At 42.9% G+C, this 24069-nt stretch overlaps 1 protein-coding gene across 4 annotated transcripts; it reads left to right on the top strand.

The window, feature by feature from the left end:
- Positions 1-7364: 7364 nt before the first annotated feature.
- On the top strand, positions 7365-22832 carry LOC133507260 (prolactin receptor-like). 4 transcript variants are annotated; one of them, XM_061832152.1, is made up of 10 exons: positions 7365-7497; positions 13751-13863; positions 17554-17692; positions 17840-18009; positions 19834-20012; positions 20112-20265; positions 20552-20642; positions 20732-20801; positions 21260-21349; positions 21419-22829. In XM_061832152.1, the coding sequence occupies exons 2-10, from the start codon at positions 13770-13772 to the stop codon at positions 21842-21844; spliced, it is 1413 nt and encodes a 470-aa protein (XP_061688136.1). In that variant the 5' UTR covers positions 7365-7497; positions 13751-13769; the 3' UTR covers positions 21845-22829. The 4 variants fall into 4 exon arrangements, with proteins under 4 accessions (XP_061688136.1, XP_061688125.1, XP_061688107.1 ...); XM_061832141.1 differs by having other exon boundaries at positions 20555-20642; positions 21260-22832; XM_061832123.1 differs by having other exon boundaries at positions 21260-22830.
- The last annotated feature ends 1237 nt before the right edge of the window (positions 22833-24069 follow it).

Genomic DNA, 24069 nt, shown 5'->3' on the forward strand with positions numbered 1-24069 from the left:
GTGAAATGTTCTTTGGCAGTTAAGTGATGTCATGTTCGCGGAGGAATTTCTTCACTACCAACTTGGAAAGTCATTTGTAGTAAGCAGATGAAACCGCACCGTGTTGCACATTGCCATCTACAACATACTGCATGTAACCGATGAACGTCGGTTTCCTTGTACGCAGTTTTGTTGACTTTGACTTCAGGAAGCAGCTAATGTAAGAATGACAGATATACTGAAGGCGCACGTTCCTGACCTCAACCTGGCCACTTGGGTGTTGGGTGCCATTCAGATGACCGCTGAGGATGAACTTAGCATCGGTTGTTAACAGCTTGAAGGAAGTGGCAAATTTCAAAACTTCAAGCAAACAGAAGATGGATTGCTTTATGTTTCCTCTTTCAAACCTAAAATCAGGAAATATATACCCAAATCTCAATGACTCCAATAGATGCAAAAATATAAGATGGGCGTGTAGCAATCACTTTACTTCAGCATGATTGTTACTGTATTCAGTTGGACCAAGATTGAATGTAATCGTCGCATAGGGAGATCATTAAGATCCAAAGTCACTCGCTAATGTTTTCTTGTCTGTTCTCCTTTGCATATTCAATTTCAGTTCTTGTGCGTCACAGGAAACTCATTCCAATTTTAGCAACTTCATTTACTGTGTTTGGTCTCAAAAATAATTGACTTCAATGACGTCTTTGTTCAACTATCTGTGGCCGCAATGTACATTGACAAGGAGAGCAATTAGCAACTGCATGCTCTTCCACTAGATGGCAGATGGTAAAATTTAACCAGTTTGACAACTTCTATCCATGAATACAACAAATTAACTTTGTATTCAACTAAACAGGCCCACATTTCTCATTGGGGAATTGAATTGAGATGAGATTATCACAATTGCAGTCTATATGCTTTTGATATTTTTGTTTGGACTTATGCCCAGAAATATTGCAAAAAAGAAAAGAAAAAGTGCCTTGGCTCAACAAGGTTTAGCAACCACTGATCTAATCTACAATCCATCAACAGCCCAGTGATGCATACACACCCCACACAACCTGGAGCAAGCAACCATACTGGTGTCATGGTGCCCTCTAGTAGCATCACTACTGTACTATTTAGTGCTCTGTACAATGTGTGTGGACCTAGAGAGCGGGGCCCACACACATGGGATGGCAATTGGGAATTTCAGGACTATTCATAAGAACGCTTAAACCCTCCAACAGGGTGTGCATATAGTATTTATGGAATTTTCTTACACAGATTGCCTTTATGCATTAAGAGCAAAACCTCTTATGATGATCACGATGATGCTTATTATTATTAGCAGCAGCCTCAGGGGTTAAGCTCACTAGCAGAGAAGATATCGAGGAACTGTGTTACCCCACAATGGTTTGGAGGAGGTGGTTCTAGTCTTAGAGAATGAGGAGGAGGAGGTGGAGGAGGAAGATGTGGTTGTCTCATTGGAGAAGAAGGAAGAGAAATGAGCAAGAAGCAGCAATGATCTAACAGATAGAGGTACCAAAATTATGGCAATGTCAGGTAGGCATAGAGTGGATACTGCAAAAAAGATGGGACCTTAAATCATGGTCACTGCTCTTTGGTTATTATTCAGGACTTTCTTGCAAGACAGGAGGAACAAAATGAAAATTGTGGCCTTCGGTAGTGCGCACCAGGGCATCTCCATCTGAATTCCCAAACTGAAGTTTGGGTCCAGTGCATCCCTGCTCCTGATCCAGTGGTTGTGGAATACCATTCCTCTGTTACAATTGGGGCTGTCATTGGCAACAGACTTTTCAAATAGATACACTGTCTCCTTTAAGTCCCACCAGTTTCCCGCCTTTTTAATATTTTGTATCAATATATACTGTAGCTTTCGCGACCAAAGCAATTAGCTTCTTCCTTGACAAGTGTGCCATGGTGTTTGTGGTTTCATAAATACTACAGCTCACTATACATGTATGTCGTTCCTGACAACGTTACTAACCGATAAGAGCACCAGGGGTAGCAGTTTTTATGTGTGCGAGGGTCAGTTGACAAGTGTGCAGGTTTGAGTCGATAACTGTAATCAATTTGCAATCATCCAGTTCAGTCACATTGAGCTGCGTCTCTTGGTCTGTGCCAGTTGGCTTTGCACACCATTTTGCGCTCAAAATTGCCTATTTCTGTGAATCGTATGGATCCGGTGGCTTTTTTTCTGGGGGTTCACTGTCACTGTACTCTACTCCTACAATGCTGGAAGCTCATTTCCACACAGAGATGTTGGCCTGAGGTTTCACCTGTGCATAAGGACCTGCTTTGGAGTCAAAGGAGTTGATGAGATCAGAAAAACACTTCAGTACTTTTATTGATCAATTATTTCTCATTTGCTCACTGCAAACGACTCTGGCTCAATGAACCCAGCTGTCCAACTCTTTCGAGAAGTTTCGAGATGACACCACAGTCATTGGGCTCATCAAAGACAGTGACGAGTCTGCGTATTAACAGGAAATAGAGAGGCTGGAGCTTTGGTGTCGCCAACATAACCTGGGGCTGAGCGCATTAGACTGTAGAGATGATTGTGGACTTCAGGAGTCGTCCTTCACCACAGCTGCCCCTCACACTGTCCAATTGTCTATTGTCGAGACATTCAAGTTACTGGGAATTACAGTCTCAAAGGACTTGAAGTGGGAGACAAACATAAACTCCATCCGCAAAAAGGCCCATCAGAGGAGGTATTTTCCGCGGCTCCTAAGGAAGCACGGCCTGCCATGAGAGCTGTTAAAACAGTTCTACCCAGCGGTCATCAAATCAGTACTGTGTACCTCCATCAGAGTCTGGTTTGGGCCTACCACAAAAAAGAGCAAAATCTGAGTGTGACAATCAGAACTGCTAATTATTATTATCCATTATACTGTACAATACTCATGCACTCACTTTTGTACGTAGTTTCACCATGCTGCACCATCTGCACTTCTGTTGTTGACCAATACTCGCCTCTCGTACCTTAGTTGCATCTGCACCACTCGCATAATAGACTGAGGAGCATCTGCAACACTTGCACTATCAACGACTAGTCACTTTAAACTGCCTAGATTGCTTGAAAACCTGACGCAATGGTCATTGCACTAGACTTGCTCTATATGCCATTCATACTGGCCTAAATGCTCGAGACTGTGCATCATTTGCACAAGCCAAAAAAGTGTTTAGTCATTGCCAGATTACTAGACATTCTCATTATTCCGTGACTGTTAATCCAATATCTTTATGTCTTAAAAATATTCTGTCAATTGACAGTGTGTCTGTTGTCATACGCCAAATGTATCTCGTGCGACAGTGGCTACCACTGGAGACACAGTGGTGAGTGCTAATGTTTTTTTTGTCTATATGTGTTGTAACTGTATTCCAGTTCGAACTCAAAATGAGGGCAGACGGGCTGCACCTCAGACACAATCCTGATGCCTGGTTTCAAACAGACCAACACAAGAATTGAGTTTTCTGGAGTGTCAGTGTTGCTTTTCTCGTTTTCAAATTACCAAAGAAAGTAAAGCACAAATTCCACAAGAATGCTCTTATGATTCATGAAAATCTTAGAATAGGGCAAAATGTATGCCGGCTGATGTTAACACACAAGGCTTTCTATGATTTGACCTGCTATAATCTGAGAGAAGTGGATTATATTAAATCTGCTGCATAGTTACTGTGACATGAGCAGAGACCATTTCACAACTCTTAATCTCCTTTGTTGTGGTTACAGCTTAATACATGTGAGTCACTCTGGACAACTCGTCATTTATGGCCATGAGGGTGCATGAAAGGAGGAGTATGACAAAGAACCTGAATACCCTTCTCGTATTTTAGATAGGGCGATGAAATATTGAGAGCTCAACCAGGACACAACAGTTTATAGTTAATGCTCCTGAAGGCAAGCTAAAGAAATTGTAAATGCAGTCCCGAGAATACTGCCTTGCGTGATTGCTCACTTTTCACATTTCAATTACTGCCACTGATTTTAAACTATCACAGTGTCATTTTTTTATTCCCCACATGAAGAATGGAACTGAAATATATTTCTACCATTTTAAGAAATCCTGCTAGAGTTCCCCATTTTCTTTCTCAGGCTAACCCTGAGGTGGTAATGCATATTTTTTTTAATCTCCTGTCGTTGAGACTAGAGCAATGAATACCCTGCCCTCTGGTCTTCCAAACAAGACTCTCTCTCTTGCACAATTATCACAGAACTCAGCTGCTCGTGTGCTGACGAAGACCAAAGGGTAGGAGCACATTATTAGGATCAATTTTATGGTTCTTTTACTAGTTTTCAAATGTCCCAATAGTCTTGGGCCATCGTGTCTATCTGATATGCTTTGATCATCCTCGCAATCCTGAGCTTCTCTGGCACCTGCCTTTCAATTATTCCTCTGGCTAGAACAAAAAATGTACGGAGAGGCTGCATTCAACCACTATGGTCCACACCTTTGGACCAACGTAAGAAGAGGGCAGCAGACACTGTTGATGTTTTGGTTTTGGTTTGCTTTCCAAAGAGCAGTTCGAAGTGTATGCCACCATCAATTGCACACCTCTGGCCAACCGTCAGCGGGGAACGTGTCGGGGGCCACCGCCCTCTGAATGCCACCCTGGGGGCCTGCCCATATTGCCCATATCAAAAAAATCCACTGGTCACTATGAATAGCAGCTACATTGCTAGCATGGCCTATCAGAATCAGCTTTTTTGGCCAAGTGTGTAAAAACACACAAGGAATTTTATCTGGCAGTCGGTGCTGCCCTGGTACGGCATTCAGAACAAAGAACAACAAAGTGACAAGAACAAAGAACAGGAGACATTTCTGTTGATAGGGACTATTCCTGAGAAGAGTCACAGATGCGTTAGATGTAAAGTCCTCTTCATTGAGAACAGGTAAGAGATAAGTGTGTGTCAACGCCCCACATTGGGTAAAGTTTGTACAGAGTGCCCTTACCTGTTTGCGGTTCCCGTGATAGACCAGTGCAATGACAACTGTGTTAAGGGAGGAGTTTCAAGTGACCAATCATCCGATAGTCTACAAAATATATTACTAATACTAATACTGATTAGACTAGCAGGATGTGAGGGTGTGTCTCAACAATGGTACAAGGCAGAAAATAGTAGGTTCGCTGATCAAGAATTACAGAGAAAAAACTGTTCGAATGCCTGCTCGTTTTGACTTGCATTGTGATTCGTTATGGAGTGTTGGCAAACACAAAATGTTACTGGTTTGATGATGTAATTTTTGGGAATGTACAATTAGTTTAAAAGATAAGAGAGGTGATCAAGTTACATGGCCAAAGACCTGGTGAGAATGGTGACATAAGTGGCGGTTTTCCAAGCCAAGTTGTTCACGTACTCAAGAGGACCCCACCATAATTGACTGTATGTATATTATTTGTTTTTAAAGCATTCCGATTCCTTCTTTTTAACTTTTGTTGCTCTCCGTAGTTAAACAATCTAGACAACAAACTATAATAATATCCTTCGCAACTCCTTTTCATCAGCTATATTTGATGTTGGTTCAAACTAATGCATTTAATTTTGCCTGGTGGAAAAGCCAAACAAGTACATGCTGCTGATGTTCTAATATGCACGACAAATTAAATGAAATAGCAGGCTTCAATGTATAGTAGTTAGAAATCAAGCCATTGTCTTTGCGTTGAAGTGTTCCAATGAAAACTCATGGTGGTGAAAGCCGCATGATGAGAGCACCATTTAGCTCAAGTGATAACAGGCTGTCAGCCGAGGGCGTGTTTGGAATGTGGGAGAAAGCTGGAGTACCTGCAGAAAACTACACAGGATGGCTAGAGCCCAGATTCGAACCACCGACCTCTAAACTGTGACATAGACATGCTAACCACTTGCTCACTGTGATCCTGATTACTTTGCATGGTTCCTGCCTGACTGGAGAAATTGACTAGACACTGTATGACTTATTCACTGTTAATTTGGATTCCTTGTAAGTTTATGAATCCAATTCTAATTAAGTTGGCTTGCTTTGACGTTTACAAATTTGAATCGAAATGGGTGGCGTGCTATTCGACTCCTTACCATATCTGCCTCACAGTTAAGAGGTCATTGGTCCGAATCCAATTCGCCTGTCTTCTATGGAGTTGGCATGTTCTCCCTGCGTCTGCGTGGCTTTTCTCCAGGGACTCCGGTTTCCTCCCACATTCCAAAAACCCTTGACTCTAAAATGTCCATGTGTGTGAATGTAAGTATGAATGGTTGTTTGTTTATATGTGCCCTGTGATTGGCCGCCGATCAGTTCAGGGTGCAGCCCGCTTCTCCCAAAGTCAGCCGGGACGGGGTTCAGCACATCCGTGGCCCTCGGCCGTCTATGCGATACAGGGACTGGATCATGGATGGTTAAAAAGGCAAAGTAGACAGGATGAGTGACTCACTGAGAGAAGGTTGAGAAGTACCTTTGCTTTGTTTTACCCTGCTGTCTGCAGCTAAGTCAGCGTTGCAAATGAGAATCTGTTCTCATTTGCTTTACCTGATTAAAGAAAAGTTAAATAACTTTTTTTTTTTAAATCTTCAATTTTCTTCACATCTGAGTCCCACGGGTAGTGTGGCAAGAACTCAGTTGAGATGAAAAAACTTAAATATCCATCCATTTTCTTCAACCTTATCCTCACGAAGCTCATGGGAGAGCTGGAGCCTATTGCAGCTGTCAACAGGCAGGAAGCAGGGTACACCCTGAACTGGTTGTCAGCCAATCGCAGGGCACACAGAGACAAACAGCCACATTCACAATCACACCAAGGGGCAATTTAGAGTGTCTAATTAAGGTTGCATTTTCTTGGGACGTGGGAGAAAACCAGAGTGCCTGGAAACCCACGCAGGCACGTGGAGAACATGCAAACTCCACACAACCGGGTCGGGATTGAACCCGGAACCTCAGACCTGTAAGGCCAACGTCTTTATAACTCCAAAACCCAGCACGTGAGCAAGGATGTGTTCAGTTTTTACAATGGATGTATGGACTGTGTCACCTTGGAGTCACCCATGCACACTCCTGGGTGGTAATAGTCCAATCATTCCCCCACGGAAGCAATATTTATATTTTTATATTATTATCAATATTATCATTATTATTTTAGGGAACGTAAGAGCACACACACAAACACACCCCACACTACTCACGCACACGCGCCTATCGTTGACAAACAAGCATTCACACTCTAATTCAAAGACTATAAGCAATTTGGATTATTCCATGAATCTACACGTTTTTTTAAGAACTCTGGGATGGAGCCCGCATGGTGGTAAAAACGCAAACTCAACACAAAACCTGGAGCCATGTCAAGCCTGGCACGCCCAGACGCGGCCGCCGTGCGCAGCTCAGTGGACGTGCACCCGCTCGCGCGCGCGCCCCGCCCCTGTGGGGGCTGAGTTGAGCCGAGCGGCCGCTTTTGCTACTGTGTGCACGGGGGGAGCGACTGGAGGAATTTGTACCTGCACAGAGCCAACAGGCGAGTCCCCAATAGTTCTACGAGAAGGTGGGTCCACACGATTTGCTTCATTCAACTTCATCTCTAGTTGAGAAAGTCAACCTGACTATCAAAACAAAAGGTTGTTGAAAAGACGTAGGATTTGTTTTTCTGTTTCAGCCGCCGCAAATATCCTCATTGACTCAATAACAATAAATCAGTGTGTTTCAGCCCCTAAATGATGTAACTGGAATATTTTGTGGGTGTGTGTGCTTCTATTAGACTGGTGATCATTTGTAACTGTCGCTGCCATCGTCCAATTACTGACTCGTTTTGCCTAAAGTGCGCTTTATCTCAAGGGCTCACATCCGTTCATTTGACCAAATAATAAACAATAATACCTCATGATGTGCTTTTGGTCTTCAAAATGATTTTTTTTTTTTAGCAGTGATGATGTGTTTTCTCTGCAAATTTTCCTCTCACGGGTTCTTGGTGCCCTCTCAATGGCCCCCAGTTTACTGGGATTGGTGCAGAGGGGCTTCTTTCTCCCATTTGTCACATGTTGTTAACGCTTTTTGGCGTCTTCTTGGAGTCTTCTCCTTGATTCCTTGCGTCCCTGCTGTGGAGGTTGCAAAGGCAATGCAATTATTGCATCCAACTTTGCTGTTCAATGTTTTTTGAATATTGAAGGGCATGAGCCACTTGATGCTTTTCCACACACGATTATTGCGAGGTCTCTCATCACAAATTTAATGTGTGTGCCAAAGGGTTTTTTTTTGTTTTTGTTTTTTAACCTTAATGCCCCCTGCGAAGGTTCAATCTCAATCACACAGTGAGACATTGTGTCTCTAAGGACAATTTTAACTCATATTTGGGACACTTGGCTTATGAAAGCTGTTTATTAAAGACAGAAGCTCCGTTGTCAATTCGACGCACCCATTAAATCAACATGTTTCACTTCAGTTTCGGCCTGGAAGAAACAATGACGCGCCTTTGTCATGTTATCGCCATCGTGGTCCGATTCAGATTAAGCTGTTTGCAGGAAGCAAGTGGTGGATTCTGAAAGCTAAACATCATTTAGCAGCACTTTTGGGGATTAATACGAAAACTTCCCAAAATTCCGTCCTTTCTCAGGATCCTTATATAAGTTTGCAACTCCTGATTCCTAATTAAACTAGTCTATGAGAGGCTGCTTTGCATTTCATTCACAGGAAAAACACCCACATGATTATGATTCCAAGTTGAGGCGGGCACAGACACACAGACACACACACACACACACACATGCATACTGTTTGACAGTTTAAATAAAGAAATCTTGTGATGTCCAACTCAAATTTAGTTAGTGAGCCACAGGCCCATTGCTCCGAAGACTTTTTGTCTCCATACCATATTAGTGCTCTTTGACAGGAATCCATTCGCGATAGATTAAAGACCACATTCAAGGATTGATGTGCTAGAATTTCCTGTCCCATACCAAGTCCAGGCAGTCTATTGCTCGTCTCATTTGGAATCTTTTGATGACCATTAGCTTGTTTGGTGTCGGCATTTTCCTGTCTCAGGCAGGATGTTTGACTCTTTAATTTGGGGCTGCCGCTGGGCTTTTTTAAACAGGCACGATGAACTTTTAAGTGTTAGAGAGAGTGGGAGAGTGCGTGACAAATTGTTAGCGGAAAGAACCGCACGTCGCCAACACTCAAAGCATTTCCAAATGCAATGCCGTGGGAGCATCAGTTTTCGAGCAAATTGAGCATGGAAATTCTGATTTGGATGGTTGGGGACACAGAAGAGTAATAATAACGCGCTACACTTCCTTAGCGCTTTTATAGACACTCAAAGACGCTTTACAATTTCATGCATGAGTCCACAGTCACACCCTGGTGGTGGTAAGCTTCTTGTGTAGCTACGGTTGCCCTGGAGAAATCTAACAGAACCACGACTGTCATTCTGCACATATGGCGCTTACAACCACGACCAAACATCCAACTACATTCATTCGCAGGGAAAGTGGGTTTAGGGTCCTGCGCAGAGACACAACGATGACATGCGCTTGAGTGGGGATGTGAGCCTCGGGTTGCAGGGCCTACTCATAGCCTCAGTGTCACATCATCACAAAGGGTGGAATGGGTGTTTACCTCCTTTAAGGAGCAGATTGAATACTGGTAAGATAAAGGTGATCCACAACAAATGTGTGGATACTTTGACCCCAGCAGGTCAGTTTATGGGCTGTGATGCTTTACAGTACCACTACCATCACTTGCATAACTTGTTAATTAGTAACAAGCCAATACTGAATGTGCAGATTGACCCTCTAAACACCTTAAAGACCAAGTGTCATTCCTACAAATATTCTAAAATAGAGATTGTAATGAAAAATGCAGATAACATTATTCACTTCAATGTCTATACCAAAAAATAAATATGAGCGGAGAGCGCGTCATCCATGCGCAAAGTTGCGGAAGTCTCATTCGACTTTCAAGTGGTCACCATAATGGCTGCATCTTCTGTCCATGATGTCACACTGGGACATTGCCACCTACTCTGGGAGACGAACACAACCCTTCTGTCACGGAAGCTCTTTTCGAAGAAGAGAACATCTCACAACTGAGAAGTGACCGGGGCAATGTTACCCTATCGTTTCCAGCCATATTTAGATGAAATGCGGATCACGGTCAAACCGCATGCGGGCAAACCACCTCCCCGCCTGATCCACCTACGCGCGACGGTGATAAAAAAACAACGCCGCCCGCGAGCAAGGGCAACGCCGCGGCCAAACCGCCTTCCTGTCCAATCCACCTCCGCGTCCTAGATGAGCCACTCCACTGCAGAGGCGTGTCAACCAGGAAAGCCCCACAACATTCAGAGCCTTTAAGGAACTCCGGGAGAATCTCATCCACCCCCGGGGCCCTGCCACCAAGGAGCTTTTTAACCACCTCGGTGACCTCAACCCCAGAGCACCCAGACTCAGCTTCCTCGTGGAAAGGCATGTTGGTGGAATTGAGGAGATCTTCGAAGTATTCTCCCCACCGACACAAAACATCCCAAGTTGAGGTCAGCAGCGCCCCGTCCCCACCATACACAGTGTTGACGGTGCACTGCTTCCCCCTCCCGAGATGCTGGACGGTGAACCAGAATTTCCTCGAAGGCGTCCTGAAGTCGTTCTACATGGCCTCACCGAACTACTCTCACGCCCGAGAGAAAAAAAAATGCAGTTTGTCATCCTCCAGCTGAGTAAGTGTGAGTGGAGGGAGAAGAAAAAAGTGAACAAATCAGTTATTCTAATTTTTACCGAGGGTGGTCCTTATACGGGGTAGAAAAAAGTTCAACTCTGCCCCCCTAAACATGTTAGGATATCAATAAAAACGAACATCAACATTGGCACATTGACTGCATGACCCAACAAGTCCGCTTCTGCCATGAGCACACGTTGTTTTATGATATATGTTAATGGTCCAGAATGTATCACATAATATGGATGAAATCTTGACTCATATGCAAAGTGTACATGTACATTCAAAAATCAGGACCACCTGTCAGGGTCGTGCTCATGTCACTGCCTCGAGCACGGCTGTCCCCTGTCAGCAACCTCCTGACCTGTTCCTCGTTGATCCTAATTATGTCGTGCATTTCAGCCTCGTTGCCACGTTCCAGCAATCTTGCGCCCCATAGTCTTGTCTTGTTTTTTTCCCCAGGTTCAATGTTTTTTTTTGCCTTGATGTTTTCTGACATTGATTCATGTTATGGGAACCTTGCCTTTTGCCAAGTGTTTTTGGATGGGACCCACACTTGTAATGACCTCAGCCTGATATTAACCCTCCTCTTAAACCATGTCCTCGCCTTGGAGTCTACATTTGGGCCCTAGCCCCATGTCCCTTGCTCGAGACACCACCCTAATGTTGACCAATGTCAATTTATTGGTGGCATCAATAATGTATGCCAATGTAGGGTTTGGCCAGAAGTTTGGAGCATGACATCGACAAGTTTTTCATCATGTGTTTATGGCATGAGGAAGAAGGCACCTTGATTGATTGAAATTGTTTTCCATGTCTAAATACAACGCTTTGGTCAGTGAGGGAGAACCCGGGAAAGGAAACAAAACAAAGCTTGAGCATGATTTTGAACAGGTTTTCAGGCGGCAATTATGTGTGCTGCATATGTGAGGATAAGTGGCTCAGTCAATGGATGAAGTGGACCATGATTATTTGCAAGTTCTGCAAATGCCCACCCAGCGTGTTCATTAACAGGTTTCTCCTTTTTGCTGTGGTTGTTGTGCTAGCCATGCTTGGCTCTCCCAGTGACAATTTTCTCTGACTGGCTGGATGTACAATCACTCCACAGGGGACAAGCCTCCATTTTGTAGTTATGCAAAACTTTGGTGTATTAGTCATCAAATATTGAAAGTGATTCACCCTGCCTCTTTTTTTTTTTTTTTAAATTATCCTATACTGAAAAAATAATTGCCCACAGGGTGTTGTCTGCCTTTCGCCCTAAATCAGCCGGGATAGGTTCCAGTGCCACTCCTAGAAGACATCAAGAAAGTATTCTGCGTCTTTTAGATGAACCTCCAGCGACATCTGACTGACTATACATGTTTACGATAGGATGACATGATTTGACACCCTGCTAACATACAGGCTGCCATGGCTGTATACAACTTTTTTGTTGCATGAAGATTCTGCTGGCCAATTGACCAGCGGAAGCCTGGTGACTGTCCCAGAGCCATGAAGTGGACCCTGCCAAACCTGATTCAAGTACGAAGCTTTTAAGCAAGGGGAAAAAAGGACTTCAATTCACCATAAGGGATGAACCAGACCCCGAGCCGCTGATATTGAAATGGTGTGTCTCACACTCGATGTCCTTTAAAACTATTCAATGACTGATGGAGTAAGTTTGTTACTGGGGGAGTATTTATTGTTTAATTTAACAAAAGAAAAAGCCATCTTCCTGGGGAAAAGCATAAAGTAGATCACATAAAGCCCAGTCCATGTTTACAAAAGATAACAGAACGTGACTCACAAATGAAGAAGAGCAGTATTGTTTGAACAACCACAGTGTATGATGCTTTTGCTGTCTTCCCCTTCCTACAAGAGTATTATCTTTTAAAGACCCTTGAAAGCAAAAAAAAAAAAACATTAAATATAAATTTGGCACATTATAGAAAAGTATATTTTTAGCAAGGCTGGCAAATGTGATTGCATTAAAAATGGCATATCAAATAAGGCTCCTAAAATTATGAAAAATAGAGCCCACCGCCAAGAAGAGGGATAGTGTGGGCATGTTTGCTGGATGTGCTGCTCGACCGTCACTTATCAGTCAAATATCTTTGTTTGTATAGTATGAGCTCAAGTGTCTGTAGTCAGCTGCAGGCTGAATAATGTGTGACTTGAGAATGGCGCGTATGTGGATGGACTTGGCTGCAAGGAGCGAGGCCGTGCAGTATTGGACAGATGCAACGCTAGCCGCTAGTGGATGAACAATTGGCAGTGTAGCCAACCAGTTCGCCCCCCACGTAGCATAACACTTGATGGGTTTTTTTCTGGTTGTAAACACAGCCTGAAGGCTAAGTGCATGCTATAGTGCTAGAAACGGGTCAAGTTACTAGTACTCATTAACTCGCAATTGTGACAGATACCCGACCCACCGATTAAAAGACGGTCATCAATATTTCTATATCGTGGAGGGTCGACTCATGGCCCACAAAATTGTCTTTACACATTTTCAAATATATTTAATGGACTCTATTCAGAAACAAATCACCAACATGACTTTACCATTTTCAGTTGCACTTTTTTTTTTAACAGCTCGGCACAGTGGATCAGCTGGAAAGCGTTGGCCTCACAGTTCAGAGGATCCAAGTTCAATCCCGGCCCCACCTGTGTTTAGTTTGCATGTTCTCCCCGTGCCTGCGTGGGTTTCCTCCCACATCCCAGAAACATGCCCTCTAAATTGCTCCTAGGCGGTATTGTGAGTGCGGCGATTTGTCTCTGTGCCCTGCGATTGATTGGCAATCAGTTCAGGGTAAACCCTGCCTCCTGGCCGTTGACAGCTGGGATAGGTTCCAGCACTCCCCGCAACTCTGGTGAGGATAAGCTGCAAAGAAGATGGATGGTTGGATGGATTATTTAAATTATCTGGAAGAGTGTTGCTTTCCTTGGGTCTGTTACAGTGAAACGAAAAGGAGAGGGGGAGGAGTGGGGGCCATGGGTTGAACACGGGGATGTTCATTCTTGTGATGTGTCTCATGACTGGAGGACGCTCCCATTGCCATTGGCCAACTTTTTCCAGAGTTCTGAGCAGTCCGTGTGGTTGTTTGTGTTGACAGATTGTAAAAACATAGCAGGATGCAGGAGCTGCTGCTCTGCCTGCTTTTCGCTTCAGTGGGCTGCAACACAATCCGGCAACTGGACAGACAATCCGGGGCCAGACAAGCAGCAGGTGAGTCGCGGAACGGGAGAAAGTGTGTGTTGTGGGGATGCCGGACGATTGCATCTGTCTCTTTGTACAGTAAGTTAGGAGGCTACTTCCTTACTCACAGAGCAAGAAAACAACAGATAGGTGGTGCCCTGATAGTTCTGGAGGGTGGATGCTTCCATTTAGTCGTCCGTTGGATCTACCATGTCCCACGCAAGTTAAAATTACTGTAAAGTGACAAATGTGCCCACAGAGAATTGTGTTAACTATCCAGCCATGTTTGAATGATTAAAAATACATTTCAAATATACGGTGAAGAAAATGAGTATTTGAACACCCTGCTGATTCAGGATAATACATGGAGTGGAGGTGGACTTTTAAAGGTGGACTAACAGGTCTTTGAGGGTCAGAATTCTAGCTGATAGACAGGTGTTCAAATACTTATTCACAGCAGTATCACACAGATAAATCGTTTAAAAAAAAATCATACATTGAGATTTCTGGATTTTTCTTTTTAGATTATGTCTCTCACAGTGGACATACACCTATGATGAAAATTTCAGATCCCTCCATGATTTCTAAGTGGGAGAACTTGCAATATAGCAGGGTGTTCAAATATATGTTTTATTCACTGTATGAAATGAATCTTTAAAATTGTGAAGTATCGAGTAATTTTTCTCTGCTTTCTGGCGCTCTGGCTGGTTTACGTTGAGTGTGGCAAACATCGCTCCACTGAAAAATGTATGATACTTTTGCGTAGGAACTTTCTTATGCTGACACATCCATGAAAAAATCCATCCATAGGGGAAAAAAATTACAAATGTTCAATGTTTTGGCTTCATAATTCAGTATGACAATTCTCAGTTCTATCATGATAGTTTAAAAAAATTATAATGTATTTACAAACAAATCTTTGGTTTGTTTCACTTTTCAGGTTCTTTAAAGTTTGAAAGTAGTTTTGTATTCTCTGCATATGTGTTTAAGTGTATTAAATTCTGCTCACTATAATCATTGAATTTACCCTATGACAAAACTACAACAATAAAGGCTTACCTATAAAAAAATAACACAATTCTCTAAATGTACACAATATGTAATGCTGATTATTTGTTCAAATATTAATTTATGATCAATCATTTGGATAAATGAATAAAGATAAACCAATTTTCATTGAACAACATGAGGGACAAAAAATCTAAATTAATCAATTTTCTTAGCCGCTTATCCTCACAAGGGTTACAGGGAGTGCTGGAGCCTATCCCAGCTGTCAACGGGCAGGAGGCAGGGCACACCCTAAACTGGTTGCCAGCCAATCGCAGGGCACATCGAGACAAACAGCTGCATTCACAATCACGTCTAGGGGCAATTTAGAATGTCCAATAAATGTTCCATCTTTGTGGGATGCGGTAGGAAAACTGAGTGCCTGGAGAAAACCCACGCAGGCACGGGGAGAACATGCAAACTCCATACAGAGAAGGCTGGGATTGAACCCGGGTTCTCAGAACTGTGAGGCCAACACTTTACAGCTGATCCACTGTGCCGCTGGTTTAATTCATTAATTTTTTATTTAATTATATTATAAGCCACTGTGATAACATGCGCAGTCTGAACACTAACACATCACTGCACCTAAATATAGGAAAATATATTTAAAAAAAACGTTAAATAACATCTATTTGCACACAAAATTTAGATAAAAATAACTTAACTTGGATGATACCTATATGTATCCCAAAACAATTTTTACTAAAATATGACAAAGTAATCTCAGAAAATAAAAGAAAGAATTGTTGAGTGTGAGTAAACTTGGAATTTGTTTGGGTAAATTACACCAGTATAGCAAGAGAGGAGGCCTTATCATTACCGAACATAAATTATAACAGTATTTCCTTTGAAATGTTGAAATTGACAGAACACTGAGGCAAAACAGATGTCAGACAAGAATGGGTCGTCATTGAGGAGGTGATCACGTCTCCTTTTGAACACACTGAAGCTCTTACACATACACACCCACACACAAAAAGACGAGAGAAGTAGCGCGACCAACCGGGTTTTAGAAGATTTGAAAGTGATTTTGCAGAAGTGATGTTAAAAAAAAAAAAAAAAATGTAAAACATCTCAGTACACTAAAAAATATGCACCCATAAGGCATCATCCAAAAGTGAAGATAAGAAGAAGGACAAACGGTTGCCTGGATTCAATGGCAAAGAGATTTTATTAGGTTAGGGATTTAGGGATTTCTTTCTTTTTGTCAGAGTGAAAGAAAAATATTCCATCTGGAAGGTCAGAGCCACTTTTTTGAATTATTTACAAATTGGCCACTTTAATAACTACTTTGCCCCATTCAGCCATGACAGAAGTACATTGTACTTGTTATACCTATTGAGGCCATTAAAGTGGTTTGAGATGCATCCCTGGACAAATAAAAAAAAAGGATGTTGTAATCTTGAATTAATCTGGGAGAAGGATTTATTTTGTAGACTGGATGGAAAAAACGAAGACGTGGAAGGAGATTCTCTCTTATACTGAAAACTGCATAGAAGCCAGAGGCAAATTGATTTTCTACAAAGTAATCCATTATCATTTTACCCAATTGTGACTTTTAAGAATGGATGATTTGTGCGGGAAATGTGGAGAATGGTACACTTATCCTTACATCATGGGAGTGTTCTAATCTAAGGACCCCCGCCTTTTGCAGGAGAATGTTCCGGCTCATCTGGGAAATTGGCTGAATTGTGTTCTTCCTTAAATCACCAAGACAGAACCATGGCACCTTATTTAACAAAACAGAAACGACAAAACACTCATTGAACAATTTGATAGTTTCGGTAAACGTGCGGACGCAGCCGGAACACATAAGACGAGAGCATTATTTTAAACATTCCATGTGTGTTGTGTCACACTTTATTCTGGGCTCCACCTGGATCAATGGACTACTTTTTTTATTTTGTAACTGCTGAATCACATTTCTGCCTGTCTTTGTTCTTTAACCATCTGATTGTTGTAGAATCTTTTTTTTTACTTTGTCTTTGATCTAATAATCAAAAAGCAAGAAAAAACTGTGAAAAAAGCCAATGAAATGATGACACTCTTGTCGTGAGGCAGTCATTCTTTCATCTACCAGTACCACACTTTGTGAATCACAAATCTAAATTAATGCAACAAATACTGCAGAACTCTGGATAAGTAGAATTCTCGGAATCCCTGATGATTTATTCCAATACGGCCTTTGTCTTTCTAATGATGACTTCTTACACGCGATGTGCTTCCCTCACCAAGCTATTAAACACAAACTTCTATAGACTTCTTCAGCACAGTTTACTCTTCTCCGCAACATGCAGATGTTTTTATGAGATGGAAAAGAGGCCAGTTGATACTCTTTCCTCGAACGGAAAGTCTCAATTCCGCCTGCTCGACCCTCTGACGGTTATTTGTTTGTATCGGTCGCCGTGTTCCGATGTCCTGCAGATGGCGATCAATTTTCCTTCATGGCCCATCTGTCAACAATGCATGCGTGTTTGATGACATGTGACAGCCGTGTGAGTGTCTGTGGGTTATTCAACAACTGCAACGTCGGATCTAAATATTCGATGGTTAACCTCGGTCAAGTGTACGTTTGAACGGCTGCAAGAATCCAAATGTTAATGAATGTTAACGGGTGCATTCATACGTACACACTCGCACTTATCTAACCTGAGGACTCCCCGCTTGCAGGTGAGGTTGCCGTGACGACCAGGCCGCTCATCTACTACTGTCGCTCGCCCAACATGGAGGTCTTCTCCTGCTGGTGGCATCCGCTCACCAACCTGACGGAGGGGGAGGACGTCACATACGTGCTCACTTATTCCATCGAGTACAAAATTGTTTATTATCTTTGTAAATGGATAAATGCCACACACATTTGATGACTGCCCGCAGGGCTGTGTGCTGGAATTAAAGGGCTGTCATGAAATGAGTGGATTGAAGTGATTGCTCTGATGAATTATTTGTTACATTGCAGAAAGGGACCCAAGCTTGAGTGTCCAGACTACCTCAGTGCTGGCGCCAACAGCTGCCATTTTGACAAGATCCACACAATCGTATGGAACATCTACTGCATGAACGTCACAGCTGTAACGGCTCGCCAAAATTTCACTTCACCGGAACACTGCCTTGATGTGGTCGACAACGGTAAGGACGTGGCAAAAAATAAAAGTTGAAAAAGTTGCCTGTAGAGTGGTGCCTTGAGATACAAGTATAATTAGTTCTGTGACCTTGTTTGTAACTCAGAGCACTCAGATCTTATATCATCTTTCCCCACTGAAATAAATGGAAATGTCGTTAATCCATTACAGTATTTCCGCCCCCACCTCCCCCAAATAAAATACTTGGAATGACAAGAAAATATCACTATAATCTTGTATAGTAATGACATAATCAAACAGGATGTGAAGAACTAAATAGCACATCAGGATGAATTCAGTGCAGCTCTCTTTGGCGTGTGCGACTTGACCACAGTAGCGAGTGAAACGGTCGTGCAGACACAATCGAGAAGTTTCACAAATATTGTAAATGACTCAGAAAGCTGCAGCAGCAAAACTTTAGTCATTAGTCATTTGTGGAAGTTGTGCCACTTGCGTCTCAAGGTAACACTCTATTTCTCTTCACAGCACAATAAACTGTTTACATGTTAAATGAAGGCCCATGATGTAAACAAGCCAGCACAAACTGTAGGCCAGTCCTAAGCACAGATAAAGGGCATTCGGTTTAAAATTTGCCAAACAAATAAGAGCATTCATCCAAAGAATTCCAAATCATGAGGATTAGGAGAAAGGTAGATATATTGTACATCCAGGAGAGCAGGTGGAAATGCAGTACGGCTAGATTTTAGGGGCAGGGTTTGAATTATTGTACAATGCTGTTGCTGGGAAGAGAAATGGAGTAGGGGAAGTAGTTCTGAGCATCCCAGACAGTCATGATTGGTGCAGATTGTAAGGAAAAAGAGAAGGAGACTTGGATACAGGAAATCTTGTAAGGAAAGAGGTTATCTAAGAAGAAGTGGGACGCTGAGAGGACCGAGCAAAAGAGACAGGAATACTTTCAGTTGCGACATATGGTGAAGGTAGAGGATGCAAAGGCCAAACAAAAGGCTTGTGATGACATGTATGCCAGGTTGGACACTAAAGAAGGAGAAAAGGATCTTTACAGGCTGGCCCGAGCGAGTGATAGAGATACGAAGGAGGTGTGGCAGGTAAGGTGATTAAGGATGGAGATGGAAATGTGCGGACTGAGGCCAAGAATCTGCTGGATAGATAAAAAGAACACATTTGAGGAGTTAATGAATGAGGAAAATCAGAGAGAAGGAAGAGTAGAAGAGGGCAAGTGTGAAGGACCAGGAAGTGACAATGATTAGTAAGGGGGAAGTTAGAAAGGCACTAAAGAGGATGACATATGGAAAGACAGTTTTTCCTGTCATTCCTGTGGAGGTGTGGAAGCATCTAGGAGAGGTGGTTGTGGAGTTTTTCACCAGCTTGTTCAACAGAATTTCAGCAGACTCGGGACAGAATTATCTGCGAGCAACAGTACGGTTTCGTGCCTAGAAAGAGTACCACAGATGCATTATTTCTCCCGAGGATGCTGGTGGGAAAAGTACGAAGAAGGTCAGAAGGAGCTACGTTGTGTCATCTTGGATCTTGAGAAAGCCTTTGACAGAGTATTCCGAAAGGAACCGTGAAACTACGCGTGGAAGTCTGATGTGGGGAAAAAAGGTATGTTAGAGTAGTGAAGTACATGTCTGACGGCAGCAGAACAGGAGAGAGGTGTGCGGTAGGTATGATAGAGGAGTTTAAGTTGGAGGCGGGATTCCCCGCCTTACTCTCCCTTGTTTCGGTGTGCTCGCCTGTCATTGATCATGGCTAGCGCTTGACAACAGAGGCATTCATTTACCTCAGGTGCCTCATATGATTAGAGTCCAATGCAAAAGACATCATGTTTGCTTCACTGCCACTCTTACAGTTCAAACCTATGCGCCGGTCAATCTAACGTACAAATTGATGGATACCGGAGGGGATGAGATGGGGCATGACGTTCTGTTCACCTGGTCGTACCCGAGGCCTTCAGACCTCCAGTACGGCTGGATCACACTGGTCTACGAGTTGCAATACAGACGAGTTAGCGAACCTGACAAGTGGAAGGTAAAAGAGAGATGTAATACAAAAGAGGATATAAGCACACAGAAAAGTGCTCCCTGGGATTCCTATTTCTTTTGATTCATTTGGTCCCGCTACCTGCAGGTCAAGCAGTTGCTGCGAGAGCCTCAAGTCAAGCTGCTCGGCCTTCCCATCAACGACTATGTGCTTCGTGTACGCTCCCGTTCGCAGAATCACGGCCGGTGGAGCGAATGGAGTCAGCCATTGCTGATGAGCATTCCCGCCCGGGCTCCAGCAGGTACACTGAGCGAGCTTGTGTATGCGTGCTGGGGCAGTCGAGGATGGACATACACTATTTGCATTTCGTACATCCGACTTAACCCGCCTCTTAGCACCAACACTGTCACTTCACAATTAGAATACCATGTAAAATGGCAATATAACAGCATGCAACTGTGCCACAGTCACCAACGTAACATAACTTCATGAAGCAAATATTACAGTTTACGTTGCAAACGTAGGTCAGTGCTTCTGGCAATGTTTAGCCCTTACAGGCCCTGACCGCTACATCCTTTTCCCTGTAGCAGATAAACTGCTGGTGCTGATTCTGGTGACGAGCATCAGCATCTTGGTGCTGCTGGCCATCGCTGTACGTGTTATTCCACAGTGCGTGAGGTGGGAATTCATGTTCCTTTTACTCATGCAAGAGAAAAACTGCAGGTACCTTTCCCTTGAATCTCGTATCCTGATGTTTTACCATTCAGAATGAAAGACTTCTTCTTGCCACCTATTCCGAAACCGCGCATCATCGGCATTGACCCGCTGCTTTTGAAGGTAATACAGGTTCCATTCTCTCTAAATGTGTCCCGTGTTCTGCTCACCAACGGTGGCAAAAGTGCTCACACTAAAGTACATTTTGTGTATTTTAAAGTGGAACTAATGATTCATTATGGTCACTTAACAGGGAGTCTGGAGTGTTAAAACTGCTACCAAGATTTGAATGTATTCTCACTAAACTAATCCCTAAACCCCTGAAGTTTAATCGAAGCATGTCCCCCTCACGTGCATGAGGGCAATTTTCAAACGTGCCTATTCATAATAATGTGATTATAAAAGCAGACAATGTTGATATTTAAAAGAAATCTGAAGTCATGCAGCCTATTGTAAGGAGTATAAAGTACAGTGTGTTTCAAATGAAGGGAGTAAAAGTAATTTACTAAGGTCTAGTAATGTTTTTGTACTTACATACTCTCCACCATTACTACTTTCTGACCACCACACTCTGTCCTCAGAAGGGGAATTTGGATGAAATCAACCGCCACCTGACTAATTTCCATGGCTACTTGCCTCCCAGCTTAATGGACACCGAGGTTTGGGAGCAGGTGAGTCCTGACAAGATCTATCTCAGCACGCCCAAAGAGTGCACCATTCCCACCGAGTCGCTCAACCAGGTGATGGATGCCGTCACCCCCCCACACGGCATGACGGCCACCAGACCTCACGATCAGCTGTGGAGCCAGCAACCGACAGCATACACACAAAGCCCATACTGCTTGTCTCCTCCTCAAGCCTTCTCACAATCCCCATGGGCTGAGATTGTTAGCGTGCCAGAGAACAGCTACAGCATTATGGAACAGCCAGGTACATCCCCACCCGCCCTCTCCACGACCTGCCCCCCGCAGGATCTCTACAGCTGTGTTAAGCTCATCAATGACAGGGACGGGTTGCAATTGGTGCCATGCCTGCCGCCTGCGTATTGCGAGCTCCCGGAACTCCCCAACTTTGATTTACAACCTAGTGTAAAGGAGGAAGAAGATGTGAAGCTGGCTGAGTACCAAGCCAGAAAAAAAGATGCTGCTAGAGCCAAAGAAAGCTGAGTGGACTGCAAGATGAACCACAACGCAAACACAACTGGATTTGGTGGAGTAAAGGAACATGTTGTCTTTATTATACTCTTGTGCCATCAAAAACTCCACATCAGTGGATTTAAAAAAAAAAAAAAAAGACAATCTTAAATGTTTTTGTAAACCATGCAACTTGTGGAGTTTGCCTGATTCTAAGAAGAATCATATAGCATTCATTTTAAGCTCAAAATGTCAAAATGGTGGGTAAATGGAGTCCAGCACTTGTGTGATGCATGGAGCCTTCTTCGTCATCTATTTTTGGATCAACCTGGATAGTAATATCTAATTGGGAAGCTTCCAAATCTAGTAAAAAAGTGGTTCAGCTACACAAGTCTTTGGTTTCTTTATAAGCTGTCACGGATTATTTAGAATGTCTGAAATGCTGAATGACAAGGTTGTGCTTTATTTTACTCTTATATAATGAATTCTATTTCAAAAACATGTTTGTGAAGAGGGGTAGGAAGCTGTTGATATTATCTTATCTGTAATGGTTGGTGATTTCACCACATCGCATTTCAGAGAATCAAGGTGTGTCAGACCAGTTCCAGGAATAGTGTCACGAACTCAACCTATTAAAGATGATGTCAAGATGGCTGTGAGGACAGACCTACATGGGATCCTCCGACAATCCTTCTAGGAGTCAATGAAGGCAAGGCGGTGAAGGCTGTGAAAGTCCATTCAACTCTAGGAAGATTTCTTCCCAAGAGTAGCCTCAGAGTTTGGATTTGTAAACAGATTTGAAATTTAATTTTCATGACACCAGTCCTGGAATCTCTCTGACACACCTGCTTTCTACTGCCTATACATTCCTCTGACAGTTCCGCCTCTCTCCTTCTATGGTTGTCCAGTTGATGTTGCCATTGTCTGTCTGTGGGCTTACTTCTCAGGAGGTTTTCAGCCATTCTTCAGTATTTAAACATTTCTTCACAAAGTCTCTTCAAGGGCCTTATTGTAAATGGAAAATAAAGATGTGCCAACGTCATTGAGCAGAAGTGATTAACTACAATACTGTTCACCTCAAGCGTTTGCGTTATAAATAGCAGACAATGTTGTCAGCTGACTGACAAAGACCATGTTGTTCTTTTGACAGATTAGAAACTTTGCCTCAAGAAGCCAGATAAGAGCAGACTGAATTAGGAATCTTGGTGAGCTTCTGTGTAACCTTTTTGTGGAAATTAATTTGATGTTCCAAGTATCTTAAAAGGGTCAGTTCTCCAAATGGCACTCTGAAAGCTCGATTGTTTAACAGAGAAAAGGGTAAAAGAGATTCCAAATTTGAAAATCAGAAATGGTGGAAGAAAAAGGGGATTCAAATACTATCAATGGACTTTATGGGAAAATTTGAGCAAACTGTGACCCTTGTGAGGATAAGTGGGTTGGAAAACAGAAAAAAGGAAATGGAAAACAATGGTTATATAACTAAAATGAGCCAAGGACAGAACAAAGAAATAAAAAATAGTGGTAGGAAAGAAAAACAACAGCAAAAGAAGTGAGAAAAGACGGTCTGGAGAAGGTCTCAGGGAGTGGGTGTCAGGTGTCTGGGCCCCCTGCTTGGCTGGGCGGTAGGGGTGTCACAGGGGGTGGAGGGGCACTCTAACTTTAGTGTGACCACTGCCGGCTTCACAAAGTGGACCACCTCAGATGGACACGGTTACTGGCTGCCAAGGTAAGACTAACACTCAGGTTTTTGTTCCACACTAGTACACAACGGATTGTAATGCTTGTTTGTGTTTTACTTTTGCGTTGTGTATTTGGTAGAATGATCCTCACACAACGCCGCTATCAGGCCTGTGACTCAGCTGTCACTTAAAAATAGATCTGCTGTCAGACCTGAAACCACTCAGACCGACTCTTGTACATAGGACATCATCATCAATGGGAAATGTACTCTCACAAGCTCTTACTGTAAAGTAAAGCACATGTTAAAATATGAAGTATGACAAGATGAAGTTAGTCTTGACATCCACATTGGCCTAAGGTCTAGAGCGCTATGGCACATATTTTACATTAGAAAAAAAAATCTCATGTCACGCTATCAAATATACTGTAAATATCCCATAAAGTGGATTACACAGGATAATTGTCATGGGCTGGGAAAACATTTACATGAACAAAGATCTATCATTTATAATAAAACCTTTTGGAGACCGATGAATTGAAATTAGATTACTTCCTTGATACATATTTGCTGGGAATAA

The sequence above is a fragment of the Syngnathoides biaculeatus genome, chromosome 2, assembly GCF_019802595.1.
Source record: "Syngnathoides biaculeatus isolate LvHL_M chromosome 2, ASM1980259v1, whole genome shotgun sequence".
Lineage (NCBI taxonomy): Eukaryota > Metazoa > Chordata > Actinopteri > Syngnathiformes > Syngnathidae > Syngnathoides > Syngnathoides biaculeatus.